The 22,315-nt window shown below is 39.8% G+C and overlaps 2 protein-coding genes across 2 annotated transcripts in view; both read right to left on the reverse strand.

The window, feature by feature from the left end:
* LOC102014046 (cytochrome c oxidase subunit 6C) overlaps positions 1–154 on the reverse strand; it is an 11,049-nt gene extending 10,895 nt beyond the window's left edge. Inside the window, exon 1 of the mRNA XM_005381859.2 lies at positions 72–154. The gene's annotated coding sequence lies outside the window, so the exon portion shown is untranslated. The remainder of the gene's footprint in view (positions 1–71) is intronic.
* Positions 1–11,786, reverse strand: LOC106148183 (the record flags this gene model as incomplete). Its single annotated transcript, XM_013512703.1, is given in 3 exon segments — positions 1–260; positions 5,553–5,604; positions 11,514–11,786. Coding segments are annotated over 3 exon segments (585 nt in total), but the record flags the coding sequence as incomplete, so codon positions are not given.
* Positions 11,787–22,315: the final 10,529 nt, after the last annotated feature.

The following is a 22,315-nucleotide window of genomic DNA, read 5'->3' on the forward strand; positions in this document are numbered from 1 at the left end:
GAAATACGCAAAGTGCAAGAGGCGGCAGTTGTGAGACCCCAGAGTGCAAAACAAACGCGACCCCGACTCACCCCAACACCAACGTCCTTCCCGGGCAACGGAGACCAGAACTGTGTTCCAGCAGCGCGCAGACGCACAAAAAGCGTGTAGGAGATGACGTAATGACGGTAGCCGAAGGCGTTCAAAAGGGTCCTGACGCGCTCGTTCACAGGCTAGGTTCCTCAAGCTAAAAAGGGGGAAAAAAAAGACCACAACTCTTCCTCGCACCGTTCACAGATTTGTTTTGAATTATTAAGGACTTGAAATATATTTAATATTTTAATATATGAGAAAAGCTTAATGTACTGTACAAATGCAGCAGAAATCTTCCTGGGCCAAAGACTGCCCAAACTATATATATGAAGTAACATTTTCATTGTAACTACCCTGACTTGAATAACCGTTTGGTTTGGGTGAAAAAGCCACCTTTTAGGAGCCCAGATGAAACACACATAGATTAATACCAAGTTCATGCAGCGGTAGCAGTTTTAATAGGAGGGGTATTTGTGTTGTGTTCTTAAATAAAAATTAAGTGTTTTGAGAGAAGGCAAAAGGAAATCGGTAAAAAGTGTAAAGAAGAAAGTTCTTGTGACTTCGGGGTGCCCAGCTTAGTTTTTACGGAAATAGTCTGGATTTTGTCAATTGAGTAAGCACACCATAGAAGATACTTTGGAACACAAAAGGTGCTCAATACAAATTCAATTTCGTTTGTTTGTTTGTTTGTTTGTTTGTTTTTAAGGCTGGCCTTGAACTCATCAGCCTCCGTAGTGCTGGGATTACAGGTGTGGGCCACCACGCTCAGTTGATTCAACACACTTTGATCATGCATCTACTGTGTGCTTGGCTCTGTTATACAAGAGGACAGATCTTCAAGGAGGAGCACTTAGGTCAGAGTCTTTGTCCTCAACTTGTTAACAGACACTCTTGAGACCCTTTTGGCTACACAGAGAGGTACTAATTGAGAGAAGTGGTTTTGGACCTCAGTGACACTTTTTCAGGCCTCCTGTCAGAGTTTACTCAGTCAAAAAAGTGTACATGGGATTTGTATGGGTGGTAATGTGTTCCCAATTTCTTTCCATCCCTCCCCAAACTCTGGCCTGAATACTAGTAAGTTTCAGAGTTCACAGAGATTTCCGTGTGCTAAAAGCATCAGGTGAGTCTTCAGGGAAGACTTGGAAGCGATGGAAGAAATGTAACAGAGGCCTGGGAAGTGGGGAGAAGTATGAGAGACACTGGTTGGGAGAATGGAACAAAGGCAGACCCTCAGGGCACAGGGCCTGGCCTGCGTGGAGTACTAAGTGGTTGTTTAGGAACACTGGTTGAGTAGAGAAGCACAGGTGATATCTCAGTAAATCCACGGTGAATGACTGAAGGTGACACACGAATAGAATTTGGTATGGGTAAAGAGATGTCGTACCTGTGAAATTGGTTCTAGAGCCCAACAGACCTGGATTTGAGTCTCAACTCACCACCTTCTAGCTAGCAAATGTTTTAACCTTCTAAGTCTATTTTCTCCTCTAAAGTGGTGCCCATTTACTGGTTGTAGTGCAAATTAAATGGTAAATAGTCATCATGAATATGTATTCCTCCCTCTGTTCTTTTCCTGCACACATTCCTTCTTTCAGTAGCAATTGTCTTTGCAGGAAATCAACCCTTCCCCACTTCCATGTGGTTCTTGAACAGCCAAATCTTATTCCAGTTGGGCATTTTACCCAAGAGCACCCAACAGTGTCACCCAACCCCTTGGACAAGTGGGGGGGGGCAGTCAAGGGTCTCTTTTGGTGGAGGAATTAAAGTGGAATGGAGTAAGTGTCTTGCAGATCTGGGGGGGCCAGAGAGTATGGTGACCCTCTGATGTGCAAGGACTGTTCTGGGAAACCAATGACATTAGAAATCTACCCTCATGAAGCTTACATTCCAGTGGGCCTGCAGGAAAAGGCAGAAAATAAACAAAGATACATTAGGTGGTGATAAGAGCATTGGAAAAAAATAAAGCAGGTGTAAAGAAAGACTGTACGGAAAAAGGATCCTTTTACATTGGAAGGGTGAGACTTTGGCAATCTCATTTGAACCCATGTTCTATATTAGAGCAAAAAGCCTCCAGGAATGGTGGCACACACCTGTAATCCCAACACTCAGGAGGCTAAGGCAAGAGGATCACCATGGGTTTGAGGCCAGCCTGAGCTACATAGTTCAAGGTGAGGCTGAACTACATACTGAGACTTCTGTCTCAAAAAACTAATAAATAAAGCCTAACTCGGCATTTTTCTAACCTTCAACTACTGGAATAGCCCTATACTATTATTTGCTTACCATACATTTTTTTTAAAAGTGTCCATTTATTTATTTATATTTGGTCTTTTGAGATAAGGTCTTGATAGAAGTTCATACTGACCTTGAACTTACTATGTAGCCTAGGCCTTGAACTCATTCATGGTAGTCCTCCTGCTTCAGCCTCCCAAGTTCTGGGTGTACATCACCACACATAGCAAAACTTGGATGATTTTTAAAATATCAATGTATCCATTAATACTTTGAGGGGCTAACAAGGGCTTCCACACTGTTCACGCCTCCACAATTTACCTAGGAGGAAGAGCTTTCTGTACACACTGTCCTCGGGGTGGTCACCCTATTGAAATTTTTTTTTTTATTGTCTTTTTGAGACAGTCTCACTATGCAGTTCAGGCTGCCCTTGAGCTCACTTTGTAGCCCAGGCTGATCTCAAACTCGCAACAATTCTCCTGCCTCAGCCTCCCAAGTGCTGGGATTACAGGCGTGTGCCACCAACCTGGCTATTGAAACTATTTTAGTCTCACAGTACACAAATAACCTGAAAAGCCATAGCTTTTCACTTATAATCCTAAGGAAAGAGAAATTTTTACCTAATCATCAACTAAGTCCACCAAAAAAGCATGGTTATACAGAGTGGGTAATCACTAAATCTAAAATAGATGTAGTTCCCTACTCAAGGAAATATAATTAGGCGGAGGAGAACAGCTCCACGGGTGGCAGAGAGAGGCTTGGGTCCATTTTGGGAGGTGCTGTAGCATCACACATGCACACTGCAATGTCAAGCAGATTCCAGCCCAGGCCACAGTGACCCTGAGCTCTGCGCTTCTAACCAGCTGCCTGCTGATGAGGCTATGCACAGACCTCATTTTAAGAAGCAAGCGTGTAGAGCATCCTAAAAGTTCCCATGGTCTCCCTGTGGGGATGGGCTCTGAGAGTGCACTGCAGACCCCGTGGAGGTGGAAGACAGATGTAAAGGAGAAAAGGGAGCCTTCAGGAGCTGACGCCAGGGCACAGTACGGAGAGCTCAGGAAATCATGGTGTTCCGGGTACATAAACACCGTAGACCTGGCATCTCGTCTCCTTTGATACCAGAACAGAAGTCACTGCAGGGCTGGGGTATGGTAGGCCAGTTGCATAGAATGTACAAGGCCTGGCTTCTACTCTCAGCTCACATGCAAATAAAAGCTACTCTGGAGAGAAGGACAAGGCAAGTGCACATGATGTACAAATTATACATCATAAATTAAACAATATAGCCGGGTGTGGTTGTACACATCTATGATCCTATAGCACTCAGGAAGCTGAGGCAGGAGGGCCACTATAAGTTCCAAGCCAGCCTGGACTACATAGTGAGTTCAACACCAGTCTGAACCAGAAAACAAAAAAAAAGTATACAATATATTTTAAATAATTTTAAGAATGTCATATCATTACTAAACTTGAGCTAGATCACTTGAAAACCAAACATATTTATGAATTTCCAGTTAAAATTTCCCACTCTCACTTTATAAAAAAGATTAACAATTCCCCTCTTACTCTGGTCAGATGTGTTGGAGAAGTGTTGAAAAGGGAATAACTTTTTCATTGTGTCATTTAACATTTTTTATAACTTTAAGTTTGCAAAATTTCAGCCTGATGTGCTGGCCTGCACCTGTAATTTCAACACTCGGGAGGCTGGGGCAGAAGGATCTCCATGAGGTTGAGGCCAGCCTGGGGTAGATAGTTAGCTCAAGGCTAGCCTGAATGACAAAGTGAGACTTAGTCTCAAAAAAAAGCAAAATTTCAGATATATACACAATTGAGAAAATAAAAAAAGGCCCCATCTCTCAGCAGGGACAACAGTCAAACCCCAAACACCTTTGTTCCATCAAAACTCCCCACGGACCCTCACTGATGACTTTGGAACCAATTTCAGATTTCATATAATTTCATCAGTAACTGTTTCATTAGCTGCCTCTAAAATATAACTACATTATAATATCTTAAATAGCAATAGTCCCTATCATCAAATATCCAATATTCAGGTTTCTAAATGCTTTTTTTCAACTGTCTGAATTAAGAAGCAAATAAAAGCCACACACTACAAAAGGCTGGTATCTTTTACATCTCTTTCAAATTTATTGTTCTCCCTCTTTTTTCCCCTTGATTTGATTTGATATGACATGATATGCTTTTATCTGATTTGATTTGACTTGATTTGATTTGATTTGATTTGATTTGATTTAATTTGATTTGATAGAGACAGGGTCTTGTGAAGTACTTCAGGCTGGTCTTGAACTCACTATGTTGCCCAAACTAGCTGTTACTAGTGGCTAGTAATCTTCAAACTCATAGCAATCTTCCTGTCTCAGCCTCCCAAGTGCTGGGATTATAGGCATGTGCCACCACCTATGGTTCTCCTTGAAATTTTTGTGATTATTTAAAATGAGGAGGTGGGGCTGGGGATTTAGCTCAGCGGCAAAAGCGCCTGCCTGGCAAGCACAAGTTCGTGAGTTCGGTTCCGGTACCGGAGAAAAACAAAAAAAATTAAAAATAAAAATAAATAAATAAATAAAATGAGGAGCTAAGCGGCTCCACACATGGCCCTAGTAGTAACACCTGAGGAAGCCGGGCATGGTGACTCACGCCTATAATCCCAGCTCTTGGGAGGCTGAGGCAGGAGGATCACTGAGAGTTTGAAGCCAGTTTGGGCTACAAAGTGAGCTCAAGGCCTGAACCGCATAGTGAGACCCTGTCTCAAGATAAAAATAAAAATAAAAGTAAAAATGAAGTAACACCTGAGGAGCCTTGACTGTCCTTGGTAAATATGTAGGGAGAGGTAGTTTAATTTTGATTAACACAGGTCTTGGTTTGACTTGGTCTTAAATACTCACTAGGAAAGTATAACCAAACACTTTTAATTAAAGTAGTAGCAATGTTTCACAGCAGAAGCTACACTACACATAAAAAGGGCCTCCAGACACTGCCCCAGCCCCCAGGGGCAGTCTCCAGCTGCACCTGTAAGTATTGCCAGCACTATCTAGTCCCAAAATGTGTCCTTTCCATTATCGTAATGTACTTTCATCCACCCATTGGTTAAAAATTTAGCTTCTTGCGTGGGTGTGCCTATGGAATAAACATGGCAACGTAAGTATTCTAGCTAAACTTTGTTACCTTTGAGATATGAACTCATTTTGTTACCTACTCCAGACTTGATGTGTTTATTATGTAGAGCCACTCACTGTAAAAGGTCTTCAGGTTCACAAAACAGAGGCCAGGTACAGATTCTAAGCCCTATAGTAAAAATTTTTATGATTCAATGGTCATAAAACATAGATTCTATAAAACCCTGGATTATGAGTAACTTTTTTCTGTGAGTGTTCTGCAAGACAACCAAACATTTCTAGGAAATTTTAAATAGATGAGCCCTGTCTTAATACTACATTATCATGCTGAATGCCACATGAGCCATGACTGAGCCAATGGTTCTCTTTCTCTCCCCTTTTCTGTCTCTCTCTGTCTCTCTCTCCTCTCTCCTCTCTCTTCTCTCTCCTCTCTCTCCTCTCTCTGTCTCCGTCTCTGTCTCTGTCTCTATCTCTCTCTTTCTCACTGTAGGATTATGGGTAATTGTCTCCCAGTGGCAAGAGGTTATGGAGAAGATCTCATCCGCTGAGTAGAATGAATAGAAGGTGGAGAGATCCCTCACTTCAAATGAGATTAGGAAGATATGTAAAATGTGGGAAACAGTGCAAAATTTTGTAGCAAACCACCGCTGGAATAAGGCTGCACTAGTGGGAGTAATGAACTGGTTTAAGGATGATACCATGTGACATTTCTGCAAAATCCTCAAAAGGAGACAAAAGCAAGTGTCATTGGATGGGTAGATTGCTAAAGCTGCACAAAAAAGAAAAGGTTTCCATTGAGCCAATAGAGAGCAGTGATTCTATTAATGATATTAAATGTTGTTCTACATAGTAACAACCCTCCTCTCTCTTGTCTCCCTTACACCAGCCACAAAGGTTGTTAAAGATTAAGTGCAGGTTAGTTTACTTGTTTTTCTTTATATCTTGTATTTTCTTGATATTTTGTATTATATTACAGTATTGTAATTATTATAAACAGCTAAGTTAGGTAGAAACATTGTAGGCAGTCAGACAGGGCCAGACCCTGGAAGGAGTCAGTTCAGAAGACGAGAACCCATGAGAACAGTGGTTGGAGACATAGCCAAAGAAGATTACAGTCACAGTGGCTAGATTTACATACTTCCCTAAAGGATAAATGGGAGTTTGAGATTAGCAGTGCCACCCTTTCGAGATTTCCCATATCTCATTAGGGATGGCCCATCCTCTCCCGCCTGTCCTCTCCCACCCTCTAAGACTAAGGCTAGGGGTAAGATTAAAATGAAGTCCATGATTATAGACTATAGACCAAAGTTAATGATATCAGCCATATGCCCTTGGTACTATTGGAGCAATATTACCTAAATGTTTTTACTTGTAATCTTCTCGGTTGATCATAATTTTGTACCCACCTCTATAAAGCCTCCCCTGTAAAGTGAGTTGGGGGCAATCCATTTTCTGAGCCCCCTTCTGTCCCTCTTAGACAGAAGCTTTCTTTCTCTCAGTAAATTCATCCTACTCTTAATCTCTGTTGTTCCCTGAATACATGCCTCAATTTTGAGGAACATGAATTCTGCATTTCGGGCATCTAGCAAGTTGGGAGTTTCTTTCCCTATATCATAATCATTTTTATATGAATATTTTGGGGTTGTGGAACAAATCATCTGAGTTTCCATTATTTCATATGAGAAAATTCACTTAGATATACAAGTGCTTTGGGTTATAAGTTTGTTTCTGGAATGAATTATGCTTGCAACCCAAGGTTTTTAAATTTAATGTATTCCCTTGCCATTGGATTTTTTGTTTTTGTTTTTTTGCAGGCAGAGTTTGCTATGTAGTGCAGGCAGGTGTTAAATCCACGATGTAGCCTAGGCCCTGCCTCAAATTCACAGTGATCTTCCAGGGCTGGGATTATAGGTATGCACCACCATGCCTGGCTTACCATTATTATAATTAAAATAAGAGAACACCAGATTTCTTTGACAAATAGGGAGAGCCTGTATGCTGTTACTTAGGTAAACATTTTTTAGAGCCACTATTAATCCATATTCTACTTTTAATGTCTGATTTCTGCTTGTTTTACATGGTTCTTTCTCTCTGTTCTAGACTATTAAAGGAGGATCGAACAGCAAAACCCATCTTCCTTGGTCCTTTAAGGGGGACTTCTGATCTCTGGCTAGGCAGGGTCACCACCCTCCCTCAGCCTGAAGCCATTACAAGAAGGCACATGTTTGTCCCTTCTGCTCCCACTAAGAATAAGGGGTCAAAGTCTTCGGGGCTGAGAGTAAGGTAGTTTAGAAATAAAGATAAGGAGAAAGGAGATAAGCAAAAATCATGATTTTAAAAGTAAAGATTACCTATAATCCTAGCACTCAGGAGGCTGAGGCAGGAGGATCACTGCGAGTTTGAGACCAGCCTGGGCTACAAAGTGAGCTCAAGGCCAGCCTGAACTGCATAGGGAGACCCTGTCTCAAAAAGACAAAAAAAAAATGAAGATTAAGCTGGGCATGGTGGCACGCGTCTGTAACCCCAGCCTGTGGGAGGTTGAGGCAGGAAGACTGCCAAGAGTTTGAGACCAGCAGTGGCTACACAGTGAAATCCTAACTCAAAGAACAACAACGAAAAAGTGAAAGCTGCAGCCTCAGAACACAAGTCCGTTTTAAATTTTGTGTGTCTGTTTCTGCTTTCTCCCAGAACACAGTAAGCCTGGTCAGTTCCCCTTCACCTGCAAATAGTTTAGCCATTCCCTTTTTACTTGCAAATACCATAGCTTCTTTGATCTGCGTGGGATCCTCTTTCCACCTGTAGAGGGCTGTCCCCTAAGACTAGGCTTTTATCTTCCTGCGGGGGAGCCAGGCTTTTCCCAAGACCTAAGAGGTAAGCTCCTAGAGCTTCAAAAATTCCACAGATTTCCACCAAAACCACCTTAATAGTCCTAACTCCAAACTGTAGAGCGCCTCTCTCTCCTGGAAGGTAATTGTAAGTGTAAAGGTAAATGTTTACCTTTAAATTTCTGCCTAACAAACCCTTTCTGTGCTTTTTTTTTTTTTTTAAGTGCAGTGGCCATTAGCCCTTAAAATTGCACCGCAGCAGACGCACAATACTGCACAGTCCGCATTGAGTTTTGGCCACCGTGTCCTCTTGCATAGCTGGCCCCACCCTCACACTGTAGGTTGTATTTTTTTTTTTTTCTCTTGGTACCGAAAATCAAACTCAGGACCTTGTGCTTGCCAGGCAGGCGCTTGTGCCTGTGAACCATATCCCCAGCCCTGTAGAACACATTTCTTTTCCTACTTCTGCTTGGCCCAAACTCGCTCAGCAGAAGCTTTTCCTTTTCCCACATTTAAGAAAACTTTGCTACCATGTGTGCTTGACTTGACCAATTCTTTGCTCAGGACAGAAAGAGCATAGAAACCTGCTCCAAAAGGAGACTCCAGCACCCCAACCCTGGTAACACTCTTACTCCCCTTCCAGGGTTTCTCCCAAATCATTTTCTTAGTTATTCTATTAATTACTAATAGATACAAAGATTACATGCCTCATTTCATGTGTTAAATGCTGTTGTCATTTTCCCCCCTGGACTGAATTGAGGATTGAGTCCAGGGATTGAATTTAGGTCCCTCACACTGATCTACACCCCCAGCCCTTTATTTTTGTTTTTATTTTTGACAAAAGGGTCTTGCTAAATTGCCCTAGTTGGGTTCCAAGTTGCAGCCTTCCTGTCTCAGACTCCCAGAGTGAGACAGGAAATTAGGGTGTGGCAAAGCTGGCTGGGGAGTAATTGTGCCCTGTTAATTATAAAATCCCAGGACACAGGAGCAGAACAGTTCCCAAAGCCCTGCATCTGGACTTCCCACAAGAGCTTGAACAAGTTTTCCATAATGGCCTAGACTTGCCATCAGCCTGAGGCATGGGCCATACATAAAGGACAGTCTACACTGAGCTTTTGCCGCTGTGCCCTCTCTCCATGGTGGCCCATTCTCGTACTGTAGGATGTGCTCCTCCTCCTCCTGTGTGTGGCCCAAACTCACTCTGTAGAGCCTGTGTCTTTTCCTATCCTAACTGAAACTTTGCTACCAGTTGCACTTGGCTTCACCAATTCTTGGCTCAGGATAAAAGGAACTCAGAAATCCCCTCCAGGAGAAGACTCCGGCACCCCAACACCCAGCAACAAGTGTGCTTGCTTGAGGCACAATAGAAGAAATAAAAGATGGGTAGAAAGCAGACACAGAAATCATAAATAAAAATCATACTTTGAAGAAGACAGGAACTTTGGGCCTCAAGTGAAGTCACCCAAGGTGGATCATCAGTATCCCCTTGCTTACACATAGGTTCTTTTCCTTCCAGGCCATCACACCCGGAGTCCCTCAGGAACACAGAAAGCCCATTAATTGGCTTAAGTGAGAAAGTAAAGAACATGAACCTGACCCTTCGATAAAAGAACAGGTTGAGAGAATCTAAAACGTGTAAGTTACCTATATATTATTTTTTTCAAAAAGCCAGGTGTTGTTATACACACTTGTAATCCTAGCACTCAGGAGGCTGAAGCAGGAGTATTGCCACCCTGGGCTATTTAGTGAGTTCAAGGCAAACCTGAACTACTTAACAAAACCCTGTCTCAGAAAGCCAGATAAGACAAAAGAAACTATACACAAGGAAACTATAAAATGGGCTAGTACCCTTTTTTGGGGAAGTGAGTCACCTTTCCTGGTGTTTCCACTACTAAACTGAAGTATAAATGTGCCTTTCTCTCCAAGATGTATGCTCTGTTTTCTGTTTTGAGTGTGTACTGGTTTTTTTTTGTTTTTTTTTTTGGTACTGGAATTCAAACTCAGGACCCTGTGCTTGCTAGGCAAGCATTGTGCTGCTGAGCTATACCCCCAGCCCAAGAGTGTACTTTTGAATGTCTATCTAATAAAACCTTTCCAGTGCCTTAAAATTAAAAGGGCTACTGAGTAGCCCTTAAAATTTTTTTTCCAGTGAGAAGATTCCGAGAAGCTGCCAAACCTATTGTGTGGGTAATAGGGGGTTAGATTGCTTATCTGAGCTTCGGAAGCCGCCCAGGACCTTGTCCAATGGAAGGATTACAGGCGCAGGCCACCTCTGCTCATTTTCAAAAAAATGACAATAGTATTAAATTCTTTAGCTGTCTTCCCTCTTTGGTGGCAAACAATGATACCCAATGGCATGTCCTTGAAATTGCAATGTGAAAAATGTAGAAAAAGAAAAAAAATTGTTCCTTTTTCCCAGAGGACCTACTGAAACTATTTTGGAGAAGGTATCACATTTCTACCACAGCAGGCCTGGGTACGACAGGGAACAACAGTTTGACCATGCAGACCCAGTGATCGCTGCCTGCAGGGGCCCAGCCGGTCGATGTCACCCAGGGCTGCCTCTTCCTAGAGGCTGGAGAAAAGCAGAACTGTGTGTCCTAGAGCTGGTTTCTCTGAGATGGTGAATTTACAATGATCCCAAAGGACACATCTTATTTTCTTCTCCATGTGGAAAGAAAGCTATTTGAAACTGCATAGTTCTATCGTGTTTTGCTTGCTAAAACATCCTTTGAAAAGTATTTGTACAAAGAAATGTGGGGAATCATGAACTTTGGTAATCTTATTTTTAATGTTTACGTTTCTTTCTTTTCCTGAATCGTCCCCCGTAGCATTGTATTTTTGTTTTTTGGGATAGCTGTATAGAGCTGTATCTCTATTTGCCTAGCTACCAAGATATATATATATATATATTTATTTAGGGAGCCAAACTACATATTTTTACAAGTTCTTTTCCCTATAAATCAACTCTGTGTCCTAAGGAATCATTTTTGTTTGCATATATTTGGGTCTCTTTTTTTTCTGAATATTTCACACTTGTGTCTCTAGATTTGTTTGTTTGTTTGTTTTTTTTTTTTCCCACCCACATTTAAGAATGAGGCAATGAATATGAAAGGTCACCGTCAGCTGTGCGTCACGGCAGCATACACCACCTCTGATGGGCAGGCAGGGAACAGAGACTGGTCCTTATAAATCAGAACTGTGCTGTGCACAGACTGGGACTAACTCACAGGCTCACTGCCCCGCCTCTTACCAGACACTTCTTTTCAAATAAAATCCATAGTTCAATCAATCTCTGCCCCTTCTCAGTGCAGCTTTCTCTGCAGAGACCTCTGTGCTGCACATTCTGCCCGTGGACTTTCCAGTCAGTCTCCGTTTTTAGCTCCAGTATCTGGAAATTCTGCATCCTAAGCCTCTCACGGGGTGGCTGAGAGGTAGCTGTTGTTTCCTCTGCGACAGTGTCCGCCATGCACTCTTTCAGGTGTGGGTTCGTCCTCTCAGCTTCCTCGTACAATGCCTGCTCCATCCCCCACTGTCATTCTCCAGAAATTGGTTGGAAGTTTCTGTTCAGCCGATGCCCTCTACTTTTGTGGATTTATAACTTTAGCTCTTACAGTAAATATTAGGAGCTGGGAGGGAGAGCGGCTCGACACATGTGCTTATTCTATCATACTGAATTACAAGCCTGCGAGTGCAGTTTGAAGTCTTACCACTCCCAGAATTCTTCTTCTTTCTGCACACGCAGGCTCCCATCTGGGACCATTTCTGTTCGGCCCTGGGAACGTTTTTAGTATTTCCTGCAGTGCGAATCTAGTGCAAACAAGTCTCTCAGCTTTTGTCTGAAAGTGTCTATATTTAGCCATCATTTTATTTGAAACTTTTTACTTTGAAATTTTAAGCCCCCCAAATTGCAAGAGTGCTACAAAAACCTCCCAAGTACTCTCTTTAACTCATAGCATTTGTTAAGTTTTCCGTATTTTTAAAGTTTTTTCAAAGGTTTTATTTTATTGAAAATTCTTAACATAGTTTTAAGACTTGTTTCTATTGTATCCTAAAGTCTTTGTCCCCTTATTTTTTAAACTTTTTCAAAATTAGTACATGTTTGCAGTACCTGCATTTTACAGTCATCTTGGGGAGTGGGTGTATGAACACACTACGTCTTGCTTCTTTTCTTAATCCCCTTCCTTCTCTTCTCCCGCTCCTCTAAATCCCCTACCCTGATTTCCCTTCTTGCTAATATTATTAGTTTAGCTCACATCATGGCCTATGATATTTATATTTATTGAGGTTATAAGGCTCCTGGACATGGCATATATTTTTTCTATTTATTTCCCCATCCCTTCCTCTTCAGCCCTCACCCTTGTTCCCTTAGACTCCCCCAACTATTGCTAAAGATCCATCCACTTGTCTCCTTCTATCCATTCTTTATTATTCTGTTTGTAATTTCCCTCACTCAAATGAGAGATACCATATGGTATTTAAACTTGTGTGTCTGGTTTGTTAAACTCAACATTACATTTTCCGGGTGCATCAATTTTCCTACAAATGTCTCATTTATCATTGCTTATAGTCAAGTAGTATTCCATTATATAAAGATACTACATTTTCTTTATCTAATCATCTGTTGATGGCTATACAGGCTGCTTCTAGGCGTTAGCTACTATGAATTATGCTGCTACAATCACTGGTATGCATGTATTTCTGTAGTATGATATCTTGAGCTCTTTGGGGAGGATACCTAGAAGGGGGATACCTGGGTCACAGAGAATTTCTAATTTCAGTTCTTTGAGAAATCTCCATACTAATTTATATAACAGTTCTACTAGTTTACATTCCCACCAGCAATGTAGGAGTGTTCCTTTTTCATCACAGCCTCACCAGCATTTATTTTTTATTTCTTAATGATTTCCCGAGTAAAATGGAATCAGTATTGTTTTAATTTGCTTTTTTCTAATGGCTGGAGATGTTGAAGATTTTTTCATGTATTTGTTGACCATTTGTACTTCTTCTGTAAAGTGTCTGTTCATTTCTCGTGGCCATATTTTGACTGGGTCTTTAATGTTAGGGTGTTTAGTTTTTATGGGTTCTTTATATATCCCAGATATTAGTTCTCTGTCTCAGAAGTAATTGGCAAAATCTTTTTCCTATTTTGTAGGCTGTCTCTTCACTCTCCCAATTGTTTCTTTTGCTGTGCAGAAGCTTTTTGGTCTGATATAATCCCATTTGTTGATCGCTGGTGTTATTTCTTGTGCAACTTGAGGTTCAGTTTAGAAAATCCTTTCTTACACCTATGTCTTCAAGTGTTTTTTCTATTTTATCTACCAATAGGTTTAATGTTTCTGTTTTATTGTTTGGATCATTGACCCATTTTTATTTTAATTTAGTGTATGGTGAGAGATAAGGCTCCAGTTTTAATCTTTTGCAAACAATAAGTTTTCCCAGCACCACTTGTTGAATAGGCTATCTTTCCTCCAACATATGCTTTTGGCCTCTTTGTCAAAGATCAAATAACTGAATGTGTCTGGGGTGTGTCTCTATGCTCTATTCTGTTCCATTGATCCACATATCTGTTTCTGCTCACATGCCATGTCAGTTTTTAAAAATCACTACTACTTTGTAGTACAGCTTTAAGTCAGGTATTGTAAGGTCTCCTGCTTTGCTTTTTGTTCCCTGAAATTGCTTTTGGTATTCTGGGTCTTTTCTAGTTAAACATGAATTTTAGGATTGTTTTCTCTAGTTCTGTAAAGTATGCTGTTGGTATTTTGATTGTGACTGCACTGAATCTGTATAACAGTTTTGGGTGGGTAGCCATCTTGACAATGCTGGTTCTGCCTATCCAGAAGCAAAGGATCTTTCTATTTTCTATTTTCTTTCTATTTTTCTATTTTCTTTCTATTTTCTATTTTCTATTATCTTTCTATATCCTCTTCAATCTCCTTTTTTCTTAGTATTATAGTTTTCTTTGTAGAGGTCTTTCACTTCCTTGGTTAGGTTAATTCCTAGGTATTTCATCTTTCTTGAAGCTACTGTGAATATTATTGTTTTTGTAATTTCTTTCTCATCGAGTTCATTATTGTTGCACACAGATGCTAATGATTTTTGTGTGGATCTTGCATCATGAATTGCTGAAGCTGGTTACTAATTCTAAGAGTTTTTCGGTGGAGTTCTTTGGCTCTTCTATATAGAATATCATGTCATTTACAAATAATGATGATTTGAGTTCTTCCCTTCTTATATGCATTCCTTTTATTTCTTTCTCTTTCCTGACTGGCTAATGTTCCAAATACTATGTTGAATAGAAGTGGTGATAATGGACATTCTTGTCTTGTTCCTAATTTTAAGGTGAATGCTTCTAGTTTTTCCCATTTATTGTGAATGCTGGCTGATGATTTGTCAGAAATAGCTTTTATCAAATTCAAGTATGATCCTTCTATATCCGTTTTCTTCAGGTTTTTTTAATCATGAATTGGTGTTGGATTTTGTTGAAAGCCTTTTCTGCATCTATTGATATGATCATGTGGTTTTTTGACCTTGCTTCTGTTTATGTGATGTTTTACATTCATGGACTTACATACGTTGAACCACCCTTGGATCTTTGGTTCCTACTCAGTCATGATGCATGATCTTCTTGATGATGTGCTGAATTCCTTTTGCCAATATCTTGTTGAGGATTTTAGCACCTACATCCATTAAGGAGATTTGTCTACACTTTCCTTTTTTAGTGAAGGCTTTGTCTGGGTTTTGGGGTCGTGGTGATACTGGCTTCCATAAATGAATTTGGGAGTACTCCATCCTTTCAGTTTCTTTCAAGAGTTTGAGGAGTATTGGTAATATCTTTAAAGGTTGGGTAAAATTCAGCAGTGAATCCATTGGGTCCTTCCTGGGCTTTTTTTAGTTGGTAGATTCTTTATTACTGGATTAATTTCATTCCTGTTATTGGATTAAGCATATTTATATATTCTTAGGTTAGCTTTGGTAATTTGTGTGAGTCTAGGAATCTGTCCATTTCGTCCAAATTTACTTATTTGTTAAAATACAATTTTTCAAGGTAGTTACTGTCTTGTGGCTTTTGACAGGGTTATAATTTCACCTTAATTTTTTTTTTTTTTTTGATACAGGGTCTCACTATGTAGTCCAGGCTAATTTTGAGCTCACTAGCCCAGCTTGGCTTTGAACTCGTGGTGATCCTCCTATGTCAGCTTCCCAAGTGTTGAAATTATAGCCATGCACCACCACACCCAACTTACCTTTTTAAATTTCTAATTGCACTGATGTGAGTCTTTCTCTCTTTCTCTGGTAAGTCTGGCTAAGGGCTTATGTATTTTATTTATTCTTTTAAAGAACATGGTATTTGATTTATTGATTTTTTTGTACTTTTTTGGGTCTTTGTTTCATTAATTTCCACTTTCATCTTTATATTTCCCCTCAGTTTTGCTTTGGGGTTGGTTTGTTGTTTCTCAATTATCTTAAGATTTTTCATGACATTATTTATTTGAGCTTGTTCCATTTTCCTAATGTGAGCACTAATTGTGATGAATTTTCCTATTAGAAATGTTTCATAGTGGGCTGGGGATATAGCTCAGTGGCCTAAGTGCTTGCCTGGCATGAGTAAAATTTCTGGTACCAGAACCAAAAAAAGAACTGTTGCATAGTGTCCTAGAGATTTTGGTGAGTTGTACAGTCATTGTCATTAACTTCTAGAAAATTTAAAATTTCTTCTTTGATATCTTCTGTGACCAAAGTATCATGTGCTGCTGAAAAGAATGTGTACTCTGTTAGAGAGGGGTGAAATACTCTGTAAATATCTATTAAGTCCATTTGTTTAAGGGTGTGGTTCAGCTCTGATTTTTTTGATTTTTTATTTAGTTGATCTCCTTGCAAAAATGGGGTGTTAAAATCCCCTACCATGATTGTGTTAGTGTTTATTTGATCTTTAAAGTTCAGCAGTTTTTGTTTTATGAATGAATATAGGTATACCAGTATGTGGTGCATAGGTATTTATCAATGTTATCTCTTCTTGTTAGATTGTTCCCTTAACTAGTATGTAGTGACCTTATCACTTTTAATCAGTTTTAGCTTGAAGTTTACCATGTCTGATATTAGAATTGCTACCCCTGCTTGCTTTTGAGGCTCTGGTGCAAGAAACATTGTTTTTCATCCTTTAATTATAGTCTGTTGCTGGGTTTGGGCCAGCAAACCCTTACAGAGAGATATATGAAGATGTGAGAGACAGAGAATATCTTTGTTGGAGGGCCAGGGGACTTCACTGGAATGGAGTGAAGCCCTGAACTGACTCAAAACTCCGGATTTATTGAGGAAAACAAGGTCATAGTGTTCTGCTGAGCACAGATGTTTGTTTTAGGTAGCAAGGCAGGTAATCAAGGCCTGGTGACAGTTTGGCTGAATAATTAACTTTCATCTGATTATCCCCTCAAGGAGCTTCCTTGTTTTCCCCATAGGTATGCCCACGAGCTTGCAAAACACCCTGTCTTCAAGGCATTCATTTTGGCTCCTTGAGGTTAGCAGTCTTCCACCTCCCAAGTCAACCCAAGCAGACACTGACCCACTGGGTGCCACAAAGAACTCCACAGTCTATGAATATCTTCTTGAATGAGGTGCGTTTCTTGAATGCAGCAGACCGTTGGTTTGTTTTTGGATCCAGTCTGACAATCAATGTCTTTTAATTGTAGAGGTGAGGCCATTAATGTTGAGAGATATTACTGAGATGTGTTGGTTATTTACTTATCATTGTCTTCATCTGTTGGTGAATCCTTTTTCTTGTCCTGAAATTTTTGGTTTTTTTTTCCATTGACTTTGTGTTTTTAGCTGTGTCAGTTTTGTTGTTTCTGTCAAGAATATTCTTAAATATTTTCTTGAGTGCTGGTTTAACACTCATATATCTTTTGAGCTGGTCTTTTTCATGGAAAAAACTTATTTCTCCATCTATTTTGAAGGATAGTTTTCCTGGAAAAGTTAGTCTAGGTTTGAAGTTATTTTAGTTTGAAGTTTACCATGTCTGATGTTAGACTTGCTACCCCTGCTTGTTTTTGAGGTTCTGGTGCAAGAAACATTGTTTTTTAATGTTAGGGCTTGAGATACTTCAAGATCTTCTGACCTTTAGGGTTTGTGCTGAGAAATATGCTGTGACACTAATTGTTTTACCTTTCTATGTGATTTGTTGCTTTCTGACTGCTTTGAAAATTCTGGGTTTCCTGGTGGAATATCTGATAATTTAATAAAGATATGCCCTGGTGAGCTTCTTTTCTTTGCATATTTGTTTGGTGTTCTGTAAGCATTGCTTACTTGTATTTTAAACCAAGTTTAGAAAGTTTTCTTCTATAATTTCTGTAGACATGTTTATAAATCCATCTGTGTTATCTTCTAGTTTTTCTCTAACTCTAATTAGCTTGCGATTGGTCTTCTTACTGTCATCTAGTAGCCACTGGATAATCTTCTCTTGTTACCTTTGTGGCTTCTCTGAGTACTGCATTGTAATTCATATTTTGTTCTCCATTTTAGATACTCTGTCTTCACATTGGTCATTTCTGCAGTGTATAAATGCTTTACAGTTTTTTGTTTTGGTATTTCTAACATCTTTTTGAGGATTTTATTCTTGTTGAATCTGCCATTCAAATTTTGAACTGTTTTGGCTAACTCATCCAGTTTTTTACTTATTTTCCCCATATTCACTGTGGGCATATTGAGTGAAATTGCTATGAATTTTTGGTTCACTTACCCTCTGAACTCATTTATTTCTTTATCCCTGCTATAAGTTTTCTGAGATGATGTAGAGAACCTAGACACATATTAAATCAGAGCCAATGGAAAAAAAGTACACAAAAGCAAAAACTGAATAAACTCACACACACAAAATGAAAGAACACAACATAACCCCACATTACTAAATAAACCAAGACACACAAAAACTCAAACCTATAGGATATCTGATGGGAATACAGTTTATATATATATTTTTTTTCCAGTACTGGGAATCGAACTCACAACCTTGCACTTGCCAGGCAGGCGCTGTGCTGCTGAGCTAAATCCCCAGCCCCAGGAATACACTTTAAATAGTCCACATGTGATTCACATGTAGCTTTTTGCCAGTCTTTGTCACACCCCAATAACTCCTTTGATCCTTCTACTGCAAGCTGAAGGTAAGTCATACTTAGGGCTTCTTTCTTCTTTCTTCTTTCTACAAACTTGCAAGCATGCTTATGCAGTCTGACCCAGTCAGAGTTCTTGGGTTAGGATCTCTTGCTGTCCTCTTCCTGGGTGTGATGGTGGAATTGTCACACAGATTTGCTGGCACAAAATTGTCCGTGAGTCAGGGGTGTTCCTATGCAATCAAGTCAGCTACAGTAGTAACAAGCTAAACAGCCACAGTGATATCAGGGCAAGTTGAGAAATAACATATCATGAGACTAAATTTTGGATCTCCCTTAAGCCTAGAAAAGAAGTCTGCAATTATAGTATAAGCATCATAATAGCTCAAGTATTGACCCACAGCTAATATACATTAAATGTGATAGCTATGTCTCCTCTAATAGTTAAAAAAATAATTCAACAAGTTTTATAGAATCAATTATCTAAAGCTCAGGGACTTGGGAAATGGGTAATGCCAGGGTGGGGGAAAGAAAAAAAAATTCATTTCTTTTTTAGGTCTTCCACTATGGGAAGGAAAAAAATAAGAGAGGGGTATAGAAGCCTAATAGTAGTAGAAGTATGTTATATAGTTAGGAGGGCCTAACAGGAAACACTGGGTACAACATGGGTGGTGAGAAATGGGGATAAGAAAAGATTATATGACTAATATAAATATTAGAGAAAAAGGGAGACCAATAAGGAGGGGAGAGAAAGGAGAAGAAATAGGAGAAAGAAGTCAGGTGAGAAGATATGGAAACAAAGTAGAAGACATGAAGAGGGACAGTGGAGAAAAGTTTTCAATTAGCAATAATCACACTTCAGATAAACCTCATTGGCTACAATACTGCCACTGCACAAAACTTATGGAAGAATTTCCTTACCCTGTATAAACTAAACTGGAAGAAAAAGGCAAGAGGAAGAGAAGTGTGGCACGCATACACACACACACACACATGCACACACTCATAAATGAAAGGGAAAATAATGGAATAAAAATGGGGACAGGATGAACAGGAGGAGAAAAAGCAAAACAAAAACAAAAACAAGAAATTCTATTGTTTTGGACCAGTGGCTCTTTTTCAAAGCCTAGGATTAAGGAGCAGACCTCAAGCAAAGACATATTTCTGTTCCTGCCAGAGATCTGAGGTGGCAGTCCTTCCCAGAACTGTGCTGGATACAGACATCCACCCACAGTGGATACAGGGTGCCACTGTGACCTTCCGAGCCTGCATAACTCAGGCTGAAGCTAGCCTCTAACTGCAGGAGCTAGCTCTGTGTTCACTGAGGGGCTGGCTCCAACCCCTCAGGAGGACCGCCCAGCCCGCTCTCTCACTGCTGGCTGTCTCCTATACCTGTCCTGCCCTTATCCACTCTAGGAATTTGAGAGTGTGGAGATGGCTTGAGCCAGGGGGCTGCTCCGGGACACTGAGACCTTCCCTACAATGCAGTCCTGGATAGCTCTCATACCACAGTTACGGCAGTGGCCCCTCACCAACTGCTGACTGTCGAAAGCCACTCTGTAAGCAGTATACCACGTTTTCCTCGTAGGTGCCAACGGCCTCTGATTCTCTCAGTCCCGATGTGGTTCTCTGTGAGTGAAAAGTTTTAGCTTCAGATCATCTCCTGGGTGGCAACTGGCCAGCTACACATCTCACTTCCATTCCAGACTCGAGACACTATCCCGGAGAAGCTCAGTTGCTGCACCCATTGCTCTGGCATCTATCCAATTTTTCCCCACTTGCTTAATCTCTCTCTCTTTTCTTTCATCATTTTAAAGGCTATTCTTTTCTATTTTTTCCTGATAAAATGTCAGTCATCATTCTTGCAGTGGTATTTATAAATGTAATGTGTATGTTTCCTCTGGATGTTGGGTGTTTTTACGATTTTCTCTTTACTTGGCTTTTGGCAATAGACTCTGCTGTTCCTAGGTGTGGTCTTCAAAGAATATCTGTTTTGGATTTTATGAATTTCTTGTAAACCTATAGGTTGATATCTTTCACAAAATCTTGAAAAATCAAGGTTATTGTATCTCCAATTATTTCTTCTACCCCACTTTCTCTCCATTGTACATATTCAGTCATTTATATTGTCTCTCAGGTCTCGAGCACTCTGTCCTAAATTACTTCCTTATACGCTGGTTTCTCTTCAGATTGTATACATCTTTCACCTTTTACTAAATTACTTCCTCTCTGTATTTTAATTCTGTGATTTAATTAGCCTGCATTTAAATTTACTCATCCTTTCTTCTGCAGCGTCCCTCTGCCCTTCAGGGCAACCTGTGTATTTACATACTGTATTCTTTACATACTATATTCTTCAGTTTTACATTTTTTATTTGGTTCTTTCTATGAATTTCCTTTTCTCTGCTGTAATTTATCTCTTTAGCCATATCATCCATCTTTTTATTTTGTTGATTTATTGGTTGATTTTTTTTTCAGACAGGGTCTCACTTTGTAGTTCAGGCTGGGCTCAAGCTCACAACCATCCTCCTGCCTCAGCCTCTCAGATGCTGGGATTGCAGGCATGTGCCAAAGCCTGAATCCAATTTTTTTCTTTAGATGGTTTAGTGGATTAAAACAATCTGTAAGAGCTGGGTTTGGTGGCTCATGCCTGTAATCCTAACACTTGGGAAACTGAGGCAATGAGGATTAACATGAATTTGAGGTTAGACTGGGCTATGCAGTGACTTTAAAACCAGCCTAAATTACACAGTGAGACCCTGTCTCAGAAAACACCAATCAGTATTATCTCACAGCATTTTTGGGCCAAAATCTTAATATTAGCTATTTTAGCTGAATAACTTTGGGTCAAGCTCTCTCATGATATTGTAGTCAACCTGCTAGCTCAGTTTGTGGTCTCATATGAAGGCTCATTAGTGGAAAAAGCTTTCAAAATTTAAAACGTATTTTTAATTTTAAAAATCTTCTTCATTAATCTCCAAACACTGGCTATCTTGAGTCTTTCTAGTTGACCATTTTTTTTTCTTAATTAGGCATCACTTCTCCCCTACTTTTTCCATATATCCAGTATTTAAAAAAAATCTTAGGATAGACATAGATTCTAGATTTTGTTGTCTTCCTCTGAAGAGGTTTTTCTTTCTTTTTTTTTTTTTTCTGGCAAAATAAGACTAATTAACATATATATCACCTCTAATACTTACGGTTTCTTTGTAGTGAGAATGGTTAAAATCTACTCTTTTAGCTACCAGCGTGAGAATTTTACCTTGATTTTGGGGGCATTTTCCAAAATCACTTATGGGGGATTGAAACAGATAGATTTGAGTTTAAGGCTGCAAAGGTGGCAAGAAATTGTAGTACAGGTTGTACGGACAGGAAGAAGCCATCAAAAAGTGGCTCAGTAACATGCACACGGGTATGCTTTTGGCTTCTGACCAGACACTAAGTTTTATATGTTCTAGCGAAGATTCTGTAAGGCCTGTCAGCAACAATAGAGGAGCTGAAAGCTAATCTAAGATTTTAGAAGTTGTTCAATGCCATGCAGATATTGGAGTTCTGATTCACTTAGAGTGGAGATACCTTAAAAGGGCCATGCTAGGAAGAAGATCAACGCCATAGAATAGGAACTAATTCTATAATTGAGAAAACCTTCAATAAGCCCATGCTAAAAGCCTAAAATAAGACTCAACCAAATAAAAATGATCTACCACTGATTTCTGGAAGTAGGAGGTGAGTAGGAATAATATATGCTACTTCCGGGTTTCTCCACAAAAGACTATCTTCCCTCTTCTGCCCCTGTACAATTGTCTCAATCTCTCTTTCTTTTCCACCAGTCATTCTTTTAAAATAGCTGCTTCATAAGAACTAAGGAGCTAGAAATTTAAGTAACGTCTTGAAGGAGAGTCATGAAGGAAAGCTTGACTGATTGACTAAAACTATGATAGGAAAACAA

This window comes from Chinchilla lanigera, unplaced genomic scaffold (assembly GCF_000276665.1).
Source record: "Chinchilla lanigera isolate Chin_1 unplaced genomic scaffold, ChiLan1.0 scaffold00016, whole genome shotgun sequence".
Classification (NCBI taxonomy): Eukaryota; Metazoa; Chordata; class Mammalia; order Rodentia; family Chinchillidae; genus Chinchilla; species Chinchilla lanigera.